At 33.7% G+C, this 13,322-nt stretch overlaps 2 protein-coding genes across 2 annotated transcripts in view; both read left to right on the top strand.

Moving 5' to 3' along the window:
• Positions 1 to 5,127: 5,127 nt before the first annotated feature.
• Positions 5,128 to 6,066, top strand: LOC119080518. Its single transcript, XM_037188928.1, has 3 exons — positions 5,128 to 5,303; positions 5,367 to 5,891; positions 5,956 to 6,066. Exons 1-3 carry the CDS (start codon positions 5,252 to 5,254, stop codon positions 6,057 to 6,059), a joined length of 681 nt encoding a protein of 226 aa, XP_037044823.1. The 5' UTR covers positions 5,128 to 5,251; the 3' UTR covers positions 6,060 to 6,066.
• Positions 6,067 to 9,617: 3,551 nt separating this feature from the next.
• The window catches only part of LOC119080497, a 46,804-nt gene continuing 43,099 nt past the window's right edge, over positions 9,618 to 13,322 (top strand). The window contains exon 1 of the mRNA XM_037188896.1: positions 9,618 to 10,291. The gene's annotated coding sequence lies outside the window, so the exon portion shown is untranslated. The remainder of the gene's footprint in view (positions 10,292 to 13,322) is intronic.

The raw sequence follows: 13,322 nt of genomic DNA, 5'->3' as shown, positions 1-13,322 counted from the left end.
CGATCAAAGCCATAACACATATACAACAACACACCATGATGATAGACAACAAAAAAGGAGTTCATCTTATAATCTTTATGTTGTTGGCACTTTGAATTCTCATACTGTATTATCTTGTATGCCGTACAATCTTTATACATACTGCACACAGGGAAATCTTAGTATGATTTGAATATTTTCTGCTGAAACTTTGGGAGCCTTTGTTGTGAAAAACGTTGTGTTGACCTCGGGGCTTAATTTTCTCTGCTGATATGTGGCCCTCGCTTCGCTATGGCCGCAAACAACCACACTCGAAATAGAATTTCCACCTTTTTTGCCCTTCGTGAACGCAATACTATTTTTGACCTAAGAATGAAGTTGAAGCTTCATTTTTGAGGGTTCTTCAATATACCCATTCGCCCAGAAAAAGTTAATTGTCGGAGAATGTACAGTGAACGACATCTCAAATGTCTCATTGTCATTTTTTTCAGAGAATGTCATTGTGAATTTGCAATGACACAATAAAATTCTCAGAAAAATTTGACAGTGAGACATTTGAGATGTCGTTCACTGTAGAACAGAAATAGAAGATGCGGCGCAATAAAAAGATACATTTTCTAGATAGATTCTATAGCTTCTGAGCTACACTCTGGCTTTGCCAGGTAACAAACAAATGTGAACGAATTTCACGAATGTGATTTTCAGGTCTGTTACTTCTTCTGATTAACGTATTTTCAAGATATGGATTCAAAATCTTTTACTTCATTTATTTCAACGTACATTTTGCTATTTTACTTTTTGACTCGTCTATAACAGATGGCATCTTGAAATCGTACCTTAACCTATCCAGGATTTTTCTCTGTATATTATGGTGATGGAATAGATGAGCTGTGCATGTCTTATGTAAAAGTTATTCGTCAAGTTTCAAAACGCAGACGCTGTACATAAACAACAGGATGTCTGTCTATGATGTACTTTCTATTTACAAGCAGAACAAAGTGTGACATAGTCACAATATAGCATCAACCGCATACGAGCTATATATGCACGATACTCTTGAAGGATATTTCAAAATTATTATAGTTGTTACGCTTGAAGATGCCGCAACAGGTTCGCATCACAGAATGACTATCACATTCGTTTGTGTTTTGTTCTACAATAAAATATATTTATTCGGAAAGGTAGAGAGCGCAAACTGAGGACGTATTTGTATGCAGAAATTACTATCTTCCTATCAGAGTGCATGATCTTTGTTTTATTTGTTCAAACAAAATTGTTGTGGTCACATCCGACAGCGACAAGGGGCTTTTGTTTAAATATTGAATCTCAAACTGAAAGAGAAGACACGGTGTTTTAAATGATTTTAATTGAAAATTTTTGAAAACCGCACGTTGCACCCTTTATACCGTTCCAAGTAAAAGATCTCAAATAAAATAGGCGAATTCAGATATTCATCAGTGTTCTACCATGACTACAAAAATAACTAATGCTCTCGCTAGGGCCTTCTTATATAGCAAAATGTGTGTTTAGAACAAATGAAGTACAAGATTTTCATCGAATATGATTCTATACTTAATAGACTAAATAATTATTACCCTAACTGTTCCTGAGACCTTAGGTGGATAAAGAATCATTCATAAATAACGCTACATCATTTTATTAATTAATTTGGTTAACATACGGGTTGGAATCATTCATACATTACGTGTTGTACTTTTCGAATTTACCTCCACTCATACTGTCCATACTTTTAATATAACGTGACACGCTTCGCTTGTCTCCTATCTAGTATATGACATCATTTCTGAATGACTCCCAACTAGCTCTTCTCGCAACTAACTATTATGTTTGTTTTTTTTTAAATGGCTAGTTATCTGTGCCGACTGACATAGGCAATGAGAAGACCAAAATGGAATCAACCATATTACTTTCGAATCATATACCACGTTTTACTCCTTAATAAATTGAAAAGGATATTCTACTTTACATGGTAGATGGATGTTGTGTCTATAGCAGTATATAAACTCACAGGTAACACGCAAGCGTTCTGTATCCATTGATTTTTAGAATGGAATTTCGTATTGAATATATAGTGAATTTTCCACGTCGTTTCTTTTTGTATATCTTCTGTTCAAACAAATGTGCTACTTAGCTTGCAAAATGGGCATCAGGATAGATGAACATGATATTATAATATGTACGTGTAGTACACATGTATCTAATATACACGGAGAGTTTGGTGTTGTGTCATGTCATATGTAATAATAAGAAATGGTTTTTTTTCCTTCTCTTCTTTATACACTGGGATGTGTTGATGAAAAGATAATGCTTTCAGTTATCGTCCGTTTACTTGAAAAAGTAAAGAACCTTTTGCTCCTTTTGATATCATTAGACTTTTTTTTCTTTGTCACACATAAGCTGATGGAGAATGGAAATTTTACGGTCATGATAGTTTTTATCCTTTAGTGTTAGTGACTGTTATTTCTGTGCAAACATTAAACATGTTGACAGTGATGAAGGGTTCTGACATTGTAAATAATAACAAGATAGTTACTAGTTTTTATCGTTTGTACGGAACAACCAATGGCAGCCATGGGTGTCATTTAGTAATAATAAACTACCGCTAAATCAGATGCTTTAAGCGTCTAATAAGCATTATACGAGAAGAGTAAACAAGACTAAATTTACAGAGAACATTAGCGAGTTTTTATTTGGAGTATTTAGTTTAACCTTGTAATATTTTGGTGCAATATGAATTTCTAAGATCATGAAACAAATTAAAATTTAACACATTCCATCAGCAAACGCACAACATAACAAGCTCGTACGAAATCTGCGAGGCTGAAATTTTAGTTTACTTAAAATGACGTGCTGGAGTTCCCTGCCCTAGCCCCGAATCCGAAGAACTTTGTTCATCTGTAATTATAGAATAAACTAGATATCTGTTATCGACAGCAACAATGAGCTTTCGCTATCTCTCTGAAGCCTAATCTGAGGCTTACTGCGACTTCCGATCCACGCCTCGAGTTATGCAAATACTATCTGAGGAAAGTGCTTAAACGATATCTAGCCTAACTGTAGGCTAGACTATGCATTCAAATTCATCGTATTTGGGTTACGCCATACGAGTCACTCAGTGTGTACATCGTTGCAGCCACCAAACACACTACAGCCACCAAACACACTACAGCCACCAAACACACTACATCTACCAAACACACTACATCTACCAAACACACTACATCTACCAAACACACTACATCTACCAAACACACTACATCTACCAAACACACTACAGCTACCAAACACACTACAGCTACCCAAATTACGAAGTCTGAGTGACGTTTTAGGACGTTATTAATGCGAAATAATTGCTAAAAAAAAGTCCATGTAGAGTATGTCTGACACTGGAATCGAGCCCTGGTACCTAGCCACTGAACCATCCCGTCCGTTGATATGTTGCGACAAGGGTACTGTTTCTAAGAGGTTAAATATTACAAACAACTCAGTTCCATCGAAAAATCCGATGGAAGTAAAGTAATCGTTTGAGTTGTGTAAATTAGCGAAGTGTATTTTCACTGTACTATAAGGGTTCATTATCTCGCTTCTTATAAACGCAAATAGTAATTTTCGCAGAAGACTAGGAAGAATTTTATGATAAGAATCACACGCAATCGTTAAGTGAGTATACATGTATAGAAGAACTCATACGCTAATAACAGAATCTGAGTCTCGAAAGTTACCCATAATATGTTGTGTACAATAATACAAAAATACCAACCCAGCTGGTGTGTATAGCGAAATATTATGACGGAAACATAACAAACCACTTAAATTGTTGGTAATGACGTGCTGTGCATGTAGCAAAAAATAATGTTGAAATGACACTTTAACGGCCCAATGCTAAAATATGAAACAAGTTTATAAAACAGCTTCAATGACTGTAACAGTTTACTTAATCTGAAAACCAATAATTGATAATGGACTATTACAATTTCTATTGATTAGGTCATGGTATTAAAACGCAAATTCATTTTCAATGTTACAATTAAGTGGGCAGATTTGTTGGAATGGAAATCTACAAGTAAATAGGAAGCTATCGATTTTGTTTTTAGTATCTTCCCGCAGCAAATTAACTTTCCACAGACAACAAGATATGAATCAACATATGATAAGCTTGTGGTCATGTCAAATGTTTGTATGGTTATCGAATCTATTACTTGATTTATTTGATTGTTTTCGACGAGCTGACCAAAAATCTTTTACTTAATATGTTTTAACAAATATTTTTCTACAAAAGACGTCGTTATTAAGAGGTCATAATTTATTTTTGTCGTCGTTGTCGACAACAGATGATGTAGCCGTGCAACAGTAAATACATCGAAGAACTAATATTTATTCGAATTTTTGAATATTTCGCCATTAGAATTCCGATAGATAAGCCTAGCCACAGAAACCGTCAGTGAAATTAAGACATGAATTTGCTACATCTGGTTTTCTCTACCTCGCGTATGTGAGTAACTGTTTCGCATGGATAAAGACAAATAAGCATTTTTGCTTGTATGCGTGGACCAGCTGAAAAATATTTGAAATGAACTCATGCCTAAGTTTGTCCTGACGTCCTAACGATAACGGTGAGTTACTCCTAAGGCGTTTGTTTACTATGACTGTTACTTTCCTTCGGTTCAATTAAATAACTAAGTTTGATGACAAATGTTTGTTCTCATCTCTGAAATGATGTGGAAAATTCATCAGAACAGATTTTTATACGTGATCCAGTTCACTTGTTGAATTATTTTTTTAAGTAATGAAACTGCAAATAAAGCGTTCCTTGTACTAATTTATCATTTGAAAGGTAAAAAGACGATTGTCATTTATCTACCTAGAACTGTGAATACGTATCTCGTGTCGAGTAAGCTAAAAGATACAAGCTTGTCAACCTGTAGCTTTTGTGTCCAGATTAACGTGAAATATCCGTTCACAGTTCTTGGAATCAACATAACTTTATCTACCAAGTTGCAGAATACTGGGCTGTAAGGTTCACTTTGCAGTAGCACGGTATATAAAACATGAAATTGAAGATACGATGATAAGAGTTCGTGTTATCGAAAATCCAATATACGCAGCATTATTCCGAAGTTTTTGTTATTGCTGAAACCATTGAACAGTTGAATTGCATTTACAGCAGCAAATCGCATTAACAGCCAGTAGTTCTCTATAAAAAGTTTAAAATTAAAAGTTGCACCGAAGTCTATTGCATTATCAACCAATCATGTATTGCAATCCATTCGCATTAGTCATCACTGTGATGTTCACGTCTATAGGTAAAGTATCAATTTGAATGTGTTGTTAGGTAAATCGTTAAAGTGGGTGGTTTCAATTTACAGCTGCATCTAATGACCAAGAGTACTGGATAAAACAGGCTGAAAAAAATGCTGCGAAGAATCTAGATCAATGGCCAACAGTTGTTGAATCATTTATTTCCGGCACCAATTCGAAACTGATTAGAGACGAAATCGTACTTTTCCAGACACAAATTAGTGATAGTGTCGATAATATGAACTCATTTGTGCCAAATCTAAAATCAGTTGTCAATTATATCAATTCAACTGTTGCTGCTAGTCCAAATTTCTATCGTCGAAGTGTTCTACACACGATTCTGTGGTATATAGAGGGGAAACGGGATAATATGTCGTACTATTTATTCGATGGGGCAGTTAATTGGGTGTTGAAACGACTAGCTGAATTAAACTCAAAAGGTGGTCAGTCAGGTGTATTAGCAACGAAATTGACAGATGCCGCAAATGCTATTGCAAATCTACGAGACAAACTTGATTCACAAGCACAGAATTATGTGAAAATCATTGCAAATATTGACAAATTAAGCGAACATATTTGCAAAAATATCGAAGGTATATTTCGGCCTGTTCGGTCTTGATTTGCGTAATAAATATTAAATTTTCCCATTTTATTTAGATATTCGCGTATTAGCATCTGGTCTTGCAGATGCTTTTGAAAAATCAACTTTGCTCGCGGATGCTGATCAAGTGAACGATTCCGTAAAGTCGATAACTGTGTAGGTATTTGGGCTGCTGTGGGTGAGCAAAGATGTATAGATCTCCAAACAAAGTGTTATATTGTGGGAATAAAATGTTTTTTTTTTTCAATTATAAAATCATATTCATCCGTCCTTATGCCGAAAAAACACGAGCAATTTTGTTTTGCTGAGATCGACAATTATGATGCGTTTTCCACTTTAATCCTATGTGTGAGAAATATTACCAGTCGATGATAAAATTCCAAAATATCGATATAACATCAATCGAATGTTTTATCGATAATCATATTTATGGATAATCATCGATTATCGATATTTATAATAATAATCGATCATCGATGATTATCGATTATTGATTGATATTTAGTTGGTATTGCGCCAGGTCATACTCCCCAGAAACTGGGAAAAAAATAGAATTCGAAATTCGCTAATAAATCCAAAACTTTCTTAACTTCTAAATCCTTCATTCACCTTGTCTTTTACAACATGTCCAGCCCAATTAGTCTCAATCATACCTCATAAATAATTCAGTGACCCCATCATTAGTCATTTAGCAAATATAGAAATGATGCTACGAACGAAATCAAAACGTATTCTTTCCAATTACTTCTTTTCTCACAATTTTATTGTTGCAATAAACAGATGAAAACCAACATAATGTCGAAAATCCCAATTGGAAAATATTTAAAATTCAAAAGCTTTCGGGATATACCTACTTCGAATGGAATTGCATGTTCCGGATAAATTTGTTGTTTGCAATTTCAGCAAATCCGCACATTTATGTTGAACTAATCTTATTTTAGCGCATTTCCATCTGATAATTCTATTCCTACAATAGTGCACTTTCAAACGAATCGTTTCAAGTCGAGAATTTGCGATATTATCATACTAAAATATTATTTGAATGCTTCATTTCTAGTTGCTAAGTACGGGAAACTATAGAAATTCGACAAGTGGTCTAGCCTGAAGAGGCGTAACATTTTTTTTTTCGTAGTACTTCATTCTCTGCATCTGATTTTCATGTGATTAAAGCAACTAATCTTTTGTCATCACATAGTGAAAATAAGTTCTTATAATCATTACACGTGCTACTTGTTTTGTTTAAAAAAGGTTCGGTACAAAATCTTGTACTTCATTTGTTTTAGCATACAGTCTGCCATGTAAGTCAATATTAATCCGAGCTTAGTGTCTAGAGCAGATGATAACTTTAATGGAAAATTGTGAAGTATTTTTTGTCGGTGATGAGAAAAACCATTAATAGTGGGTTGGATGGAAACGCTTTTTCAAGTTTTTTTTGTGTCCGAAATAAAAAGTTAATTCAGAAGTTGTTCTTACTGAATATCTCCTCTAACTGCTCGTTGCTCTTAAATGAATTGCGTCAATTCAACTAAAAATTTCCACGAGATGGTTACCATGGTGAATTCGTTATTTTTTGTTCAAGTCTAAGCTTTGAGTTGTTTTATTGCTTGTCCTGTTTTGACAAAGGACTGACGTAGTAAAATCACTTCTAATTAAGTAGCATATGAGAAAGCTAATTATTTTTTTTTTGTTTTATTTCCTTTTCGGAAATTTTATTCCTATTTTAAATCCCACACTTATACCCTTCCACTCTTTCGTATAAATCATCTAAATGCCGAAATCTTGTGCAATATACCTTGTATAACATGGTACAAAATAAATAGGCAATTAAGTTACACCATACTTCAAATTAAATGCTTATTGTGAGACCAGACAAAAAGTGGGTTAAACAATCTTCGAGATTACAAATGTCCCGTTTTATCATTCATCTTTTTCCATTTAAAATTGTACCTTTCTTGTCTCAACCATAAACCCATTCTTTAATAGCAAAAAAAAACCTTGTTTGACATACTTTAGCATCATCTCTTCAATGTAACCGTACGTTACATTGCATTGTTCTATAATACTCATATACATTATAATCGTTCGGCTACACTATACACCAGCCCCCAGAATGTATGGAATATTTACTGACACCGCACACTTTTCTTCTTTGTTTGGATACGGCTCAAACATAATTGCTCATTTCCCACAAAAATTAAGCCATTACAGTTTTGAAAACAGACGCAAAAGGAAAGCTTTTGTGGTTCGGTTATGTGAAATGAGAAGAAATAATATGAAAAAGACGACAAGATGACAACTTTTTTGTTGTTGTTTTTGTTGTACGTTATATTATGTGTGTGTATTGGATGATGTATAAAACATCAATTTGTATGCAGTTAAAGAGGACTTTTATGGGTCCATTAGGGCTTACATTTTATGGTCTGGCTTTTGCCGCGCATTAAATGTGAATGTAGGGGCAGAACAACCAAAAATGTTCGTTTATTTTTCTTGGTGGTATCCCAATGTGTTACTTAATTTATTGGTCGTATAAAGTAGGTGATAGTAAATGACCAATTTGGTGTAGTATGTGGGTGGGTGTCGTTTAAAACGTCTCTGGATAAATTATATGCACGGACTTGTGGAAATGTCTGTTTCTATTGTGAGAAACAATTTGCTTTATGTCTTAACGTGGGAACTTCAATTAAAAACAATTTTGTTGTTCGATTGCTGAAGAAGGAATGGTACAAGTTTGTAGAAGAAGCTATAAGCCGACGCGATAAAGATAATGACAACATGTTTGCCATCTTTGAAATCCTAATGATGAAATCAGGAGTGAGAGTAAAATAAATGAAAAATTAGAAAAGGATTTTTGCTAAAGACACAAATTAATATGATCGAATCGAAAATGACTTTATTTGTATAAACGTTGTACTGCATTCAATATAATACACGAGCACACACACACACGAGTGAGATGGAAAGCGCTGAAGAACATTTTCCCATATTTTCTTTAATTTTCCAAAAAGGGTTTTCAGGAAAATTTTGAAAAATTTAGGAAAATTCTGGAGAATTTTCGAAATACCTGGAAAATTTAGGAAAAGATGTGGAAATGTTATGTTTACAAGAAGCAATTATTTTTTAGACAAAGTGATCGAGAAAGTTGCTCTTCTAAGGCAGCACTGAAAGAAATCTAAGCGATTTTTAAATATAAAAACTGTGACCTTAGGTATACTACCAATTCTTTTACGAACGATCTTAAAATAGATTACTCTGCCGATCGAGATATAAGTATGATGGCATTCAGGTAATATTGTCCCATGCTCAGAAACCACACCAACTATATGCTCTGAAAAACCGAAACAAGCTTCCGTATACGTATCATTTCTCAAGTAGTTTCGATGAAACAAAACAATACCATTTGTAAAATCAGAATCGCTACTCTGTGACTTAAACAACCACACATTGTAAACGTCTCAGTAAAAATTTATACTTACACGCTCATTCACCTGTGTCTTATTATTATTTCGTTTAACAAACAAAATATACGATCATCTCGTTCCGCCATTCAAATTCCACCATCTCATGGCTTATACCTGAGCAAACTATAATATTTATAGCAACAAAGGTAACGCATTTTTCAATACAATATACTCTCTTGAGAGTTGAAATCTTTTGTTATTTTCTTACATTCTATCTCATTGAATTGATCGAGACTCCGGCCATACCAAAACTTTAAGTGATCGAAAGAGATCAGTTTGTGGTGACTAACGAAACGAACAACATGTAAGACGATTTTCGTTGTTGTGGTTGAAGGTGTTGTATTAGACTTTTTTGTTTTCATATTTATTTTTTTTCGCTCGTCGATTTCAACAATTTAACATAACAATATACGCGATATTTCTCTGTATGTACGTTTAATATTGTGTATAAACAAACGGTTACGTATCGATACCCGACAATGAAGAAGATGCTATGTGGTGATCAGTCTTCCTAAAAAATTGTTACAAAATATTTTTCTGTGCTATATTCAACGTGCGAATGTTAATAAAAAAAAATAATAAAAACTTTTGTGGTACAATATTCTTCGCAAGTTTTATACTCTTTTGTTAATATTATGTGAGTGAATAATAATAAAGGTGCTGCTTCTCTATGTTTGGATAAAATAAATTTTAATATTTTTTTTTTCGTTAATACTTCTCCCGATATACAATTAAAAGGCACATTCATTGTGCAATTTTTCTTGTAAATATTTTTGCGCGTAAATACTTAAAGCATCGTTTTGGGCAATATCGTCATTGTATGTGATTTTAATTAGATGTTGAGAATTGGAATGCTTAACTCGGTGTATACACATCCAGCATAACTTGAATGGAATTTTAACAGAATCAACCTTGCTGGAATTAAACAAAGAAAGTACGTAAATATTAGTGTAGCTTTTAACTTTTAATAAACTTTATAATAAGAAATTTAGTCTTATACGTATAAGAAGATTGTTTCTATAAAGTCAAGTAAAACTACATGGAATATAAAATAGAATTCGAATTGAGGAATTTTGCAGATTAAATTGCATGCCTGCAATAGAACAAATGGTTTTTCTTTTCTTGTTTTTTTTTCGAACATAAGGAATCCAGTTCATTTCACGTTTTATTTTAGTTTATCCATTAAATAATCTGAAATAAATGGTTTGCATACCTAACTATAACATTTCCACAACACACGATAAAACGGAAAACCATCAATGGATAATAGAAAAATTTATAACTGTTTTCCCCCTATATGGGTAATTCCACCTAATTTGTGAATTTTCGAAATATTTTCACCAAATGAAAACCGATTTCAGTAAACTTTTTTTTTTCTTGAAAGCTGTTGACCAGACGCCCCATGTTAAGTCGGTGGCCCAAAATCTCGGGGAGATACCACCATAAAAGTGTATGCCTGTTTTTAGCTTTTTGAAAACTCTAGTTCTAGTCTGAACCGATTTCACCGATTTTTGCTGAAAGCTATTGACAAGACGCGTAGTTTGACACCAATATGAGGTCATTGGCATAACGTCTCGGGGAGATATGACCAAAAAGTGTTTGTTTGTATTCGACATTCCGAGATATTCTCAATAAATCTCAAATGATTTCTGTAAACCTGTTTCCCTGTAGAAACGAACTCTATAATTCCACAATTGCACCAAATGACACGAAATTACATTTTTAGAAGATTTTTGGTTCATTCTGCTTCGAAGTACAGTGAACGACATCTCAAATGTCTCACTGTCAAATTTTTCTGAGAATTTTATTGTGTCATTGCAAATTCACAATGACATTCTCTGAAAAAAATGACAGTGAGACATTTGAGATGTCGTTCACTGTAAGGAGAAATCACCTCGACCCAAACGTTGCCAAAATTACATTTTTTTTTATTTCAAAACTGAAGATCGGTGTCATTCGAAAGCTACAGCATATGACTTCACTAGAAAAATTACTTTGACTCGATCAGGTTAGTTGGGTCAACCAACAATTTAAAAAAAAACCGGGCCACCGAAAAATATCATTTTTTTAGACATATCTCCCACAAATTTTAAGCCACCAACTTCATATTGTGCTTAAACTGCGCGTCTTGACCATAGCTTTCATGGAAAGAAAGTTTACAGAAATCAGTCTTACATTTGGTGAAATCTTCGGTCACACAAGTCACACTTCGCAGGCTAAAAATTCCAATTCTTGTTGGCATGAAAGCACTGGGTCTCCTGAGTATTAGAAAATTTATAGACCGATTTGTTACCGCAAAACATAGCCAACACAGCTCACTTTATACCTCAGAAATGACGAAATTTGTAACGCAACTAAACCTGGAGTTACCCATATATACACAGCACACACACCAGATCTGATAGTAAAGTTTAAATAAATTGAGAAATTAAGTTGCAGTCTCTGCTTGCACTATCAGGTCCAACGTTTCATATATTATATGCACTACACATATATGAATTCAATTAAAATTGCAATCTTAAACCAATATATATAGAGATGGTTGTCGGAGAAAACCGTTCAGAGTAAATATTAACTAAATGACGGTTGTGCTTTCGTTATATATCCGCACCAAAATTAATTATTGAAACAAAGAAATTTCTCATTCATTCAACGTATCATAACTTTATCTCATTATGGTTGGCTGTTTCATCCACGCTTTGTGGTGAGTCTATTTGCGCAAGCATTGAGATTCTGGAATTGTGTTAGAAATGTGTTAGACTTAGAGTGATGTTTAAACGTAGAAATTTTTTGATGCACTTTTCATTCGACCTATATTTGAAGCACAGTGTCGGGCTCTTTGCTCTTTCCCACTAGGATCTTTATTACCTTTATTATGTTAGTAATTTTAGAAGTTTTTTTTTACGAAAACTCATTTGGTCAATATTTCAGTTTCTGTGGTTAGTCATCTGTTATCAACCCCGACGACAAAAAGTAAGCAACGATGTTCATCCTCAGAGAACATATATAGCAAAACAAGTAAAAAAAAAAACAAATGAAGCAAAAGATTTGCCATGTTACACTAGATGGTTCTTTAAACAGAAGAAGTAAAAGATTCAACAATTAATTTAGTTGATTGCTGTCCGAATCAATCGCAATGATTTTTATTTCAAAGAATCATAAATTTACTGACTATTTCTGGTCAAGACATTCTTTAAATCGAATTTTTACCATGAAGCCATGATGGCTCGTTTTTGGTCAAATAGAGAAAAATGTAGAACAGAACCAGATCTACATTTTTCTCCATTTGGCCAAAAATGAACCATCATGGCTTCATGGTGAAAAATCGTTTTAAGAATGTCTTGGCCAGAAATATGTCACTAAGTTTTATAATTTAATTTAAAATAGGAATTTAGTTTCCGCGGTTCTGTGGCAATCATATAGTTTGAGAAATGGCTCTCAAATTATTGCTATGCAGAATGCGCTCAGTCTGCGACGACGTCTAATTTAACTTTCGAAAACTTATCTTGAATGCTGCCGGTGCAGAAATGTTTAATTATGTTATTGAACACTATATTTAATAAAAATGAATAAAGTGACGTAACGTCACTGTCGTTGTGGTTACCAGTAAAATGAATGACGAAAATTCGCCTGAGAGATTTGGTCCTCGGTGGCGAAAAATTTAATAAAATTCTAAAATCATATCCAGTAATTTTTCTCTTGCATTGTACATTTTATGACATGGGTAGCCGTTTTCAGATTATCTGACGATGATATGATAAAATATTTGGAGAAAAATGTGTGGATCATATTCAGAATTTATTCTGGTGCTTTTTTTATTGGAAAACATAACAATGCAAAGAATTTGTATTCGAAAAATTGGAAAATTGGTTCGTTTTGAATGAAATTGAATAAAAAAAAATTGAATCGAATAAATCAGCTGAAATGGAAACACGAGTAGCTATAGAAACTTGTTGAGTTGAATA

Source organism: Bradysia coprophila, unplaced genomic scaffold (genome assembly GCF_014529535.1).
Source record: "Bradysia coprophila strain Holo2 unplaced genomic scaffold, BU_Bcop_v1 contig_350, whole genome shotgun sequence".
NCBI classification, from domain to species: domain Eukaryota; kingdom Metazoa; phylum Arthropoda; class Insecta; order Diptera; family Sciaridae; genus Bradysia; species Bradysia coprophila.
Note: the sequence above shows the minus strand (reverse complement) of the source record. Positions and strands in the feature narration are given on the sequence as shown.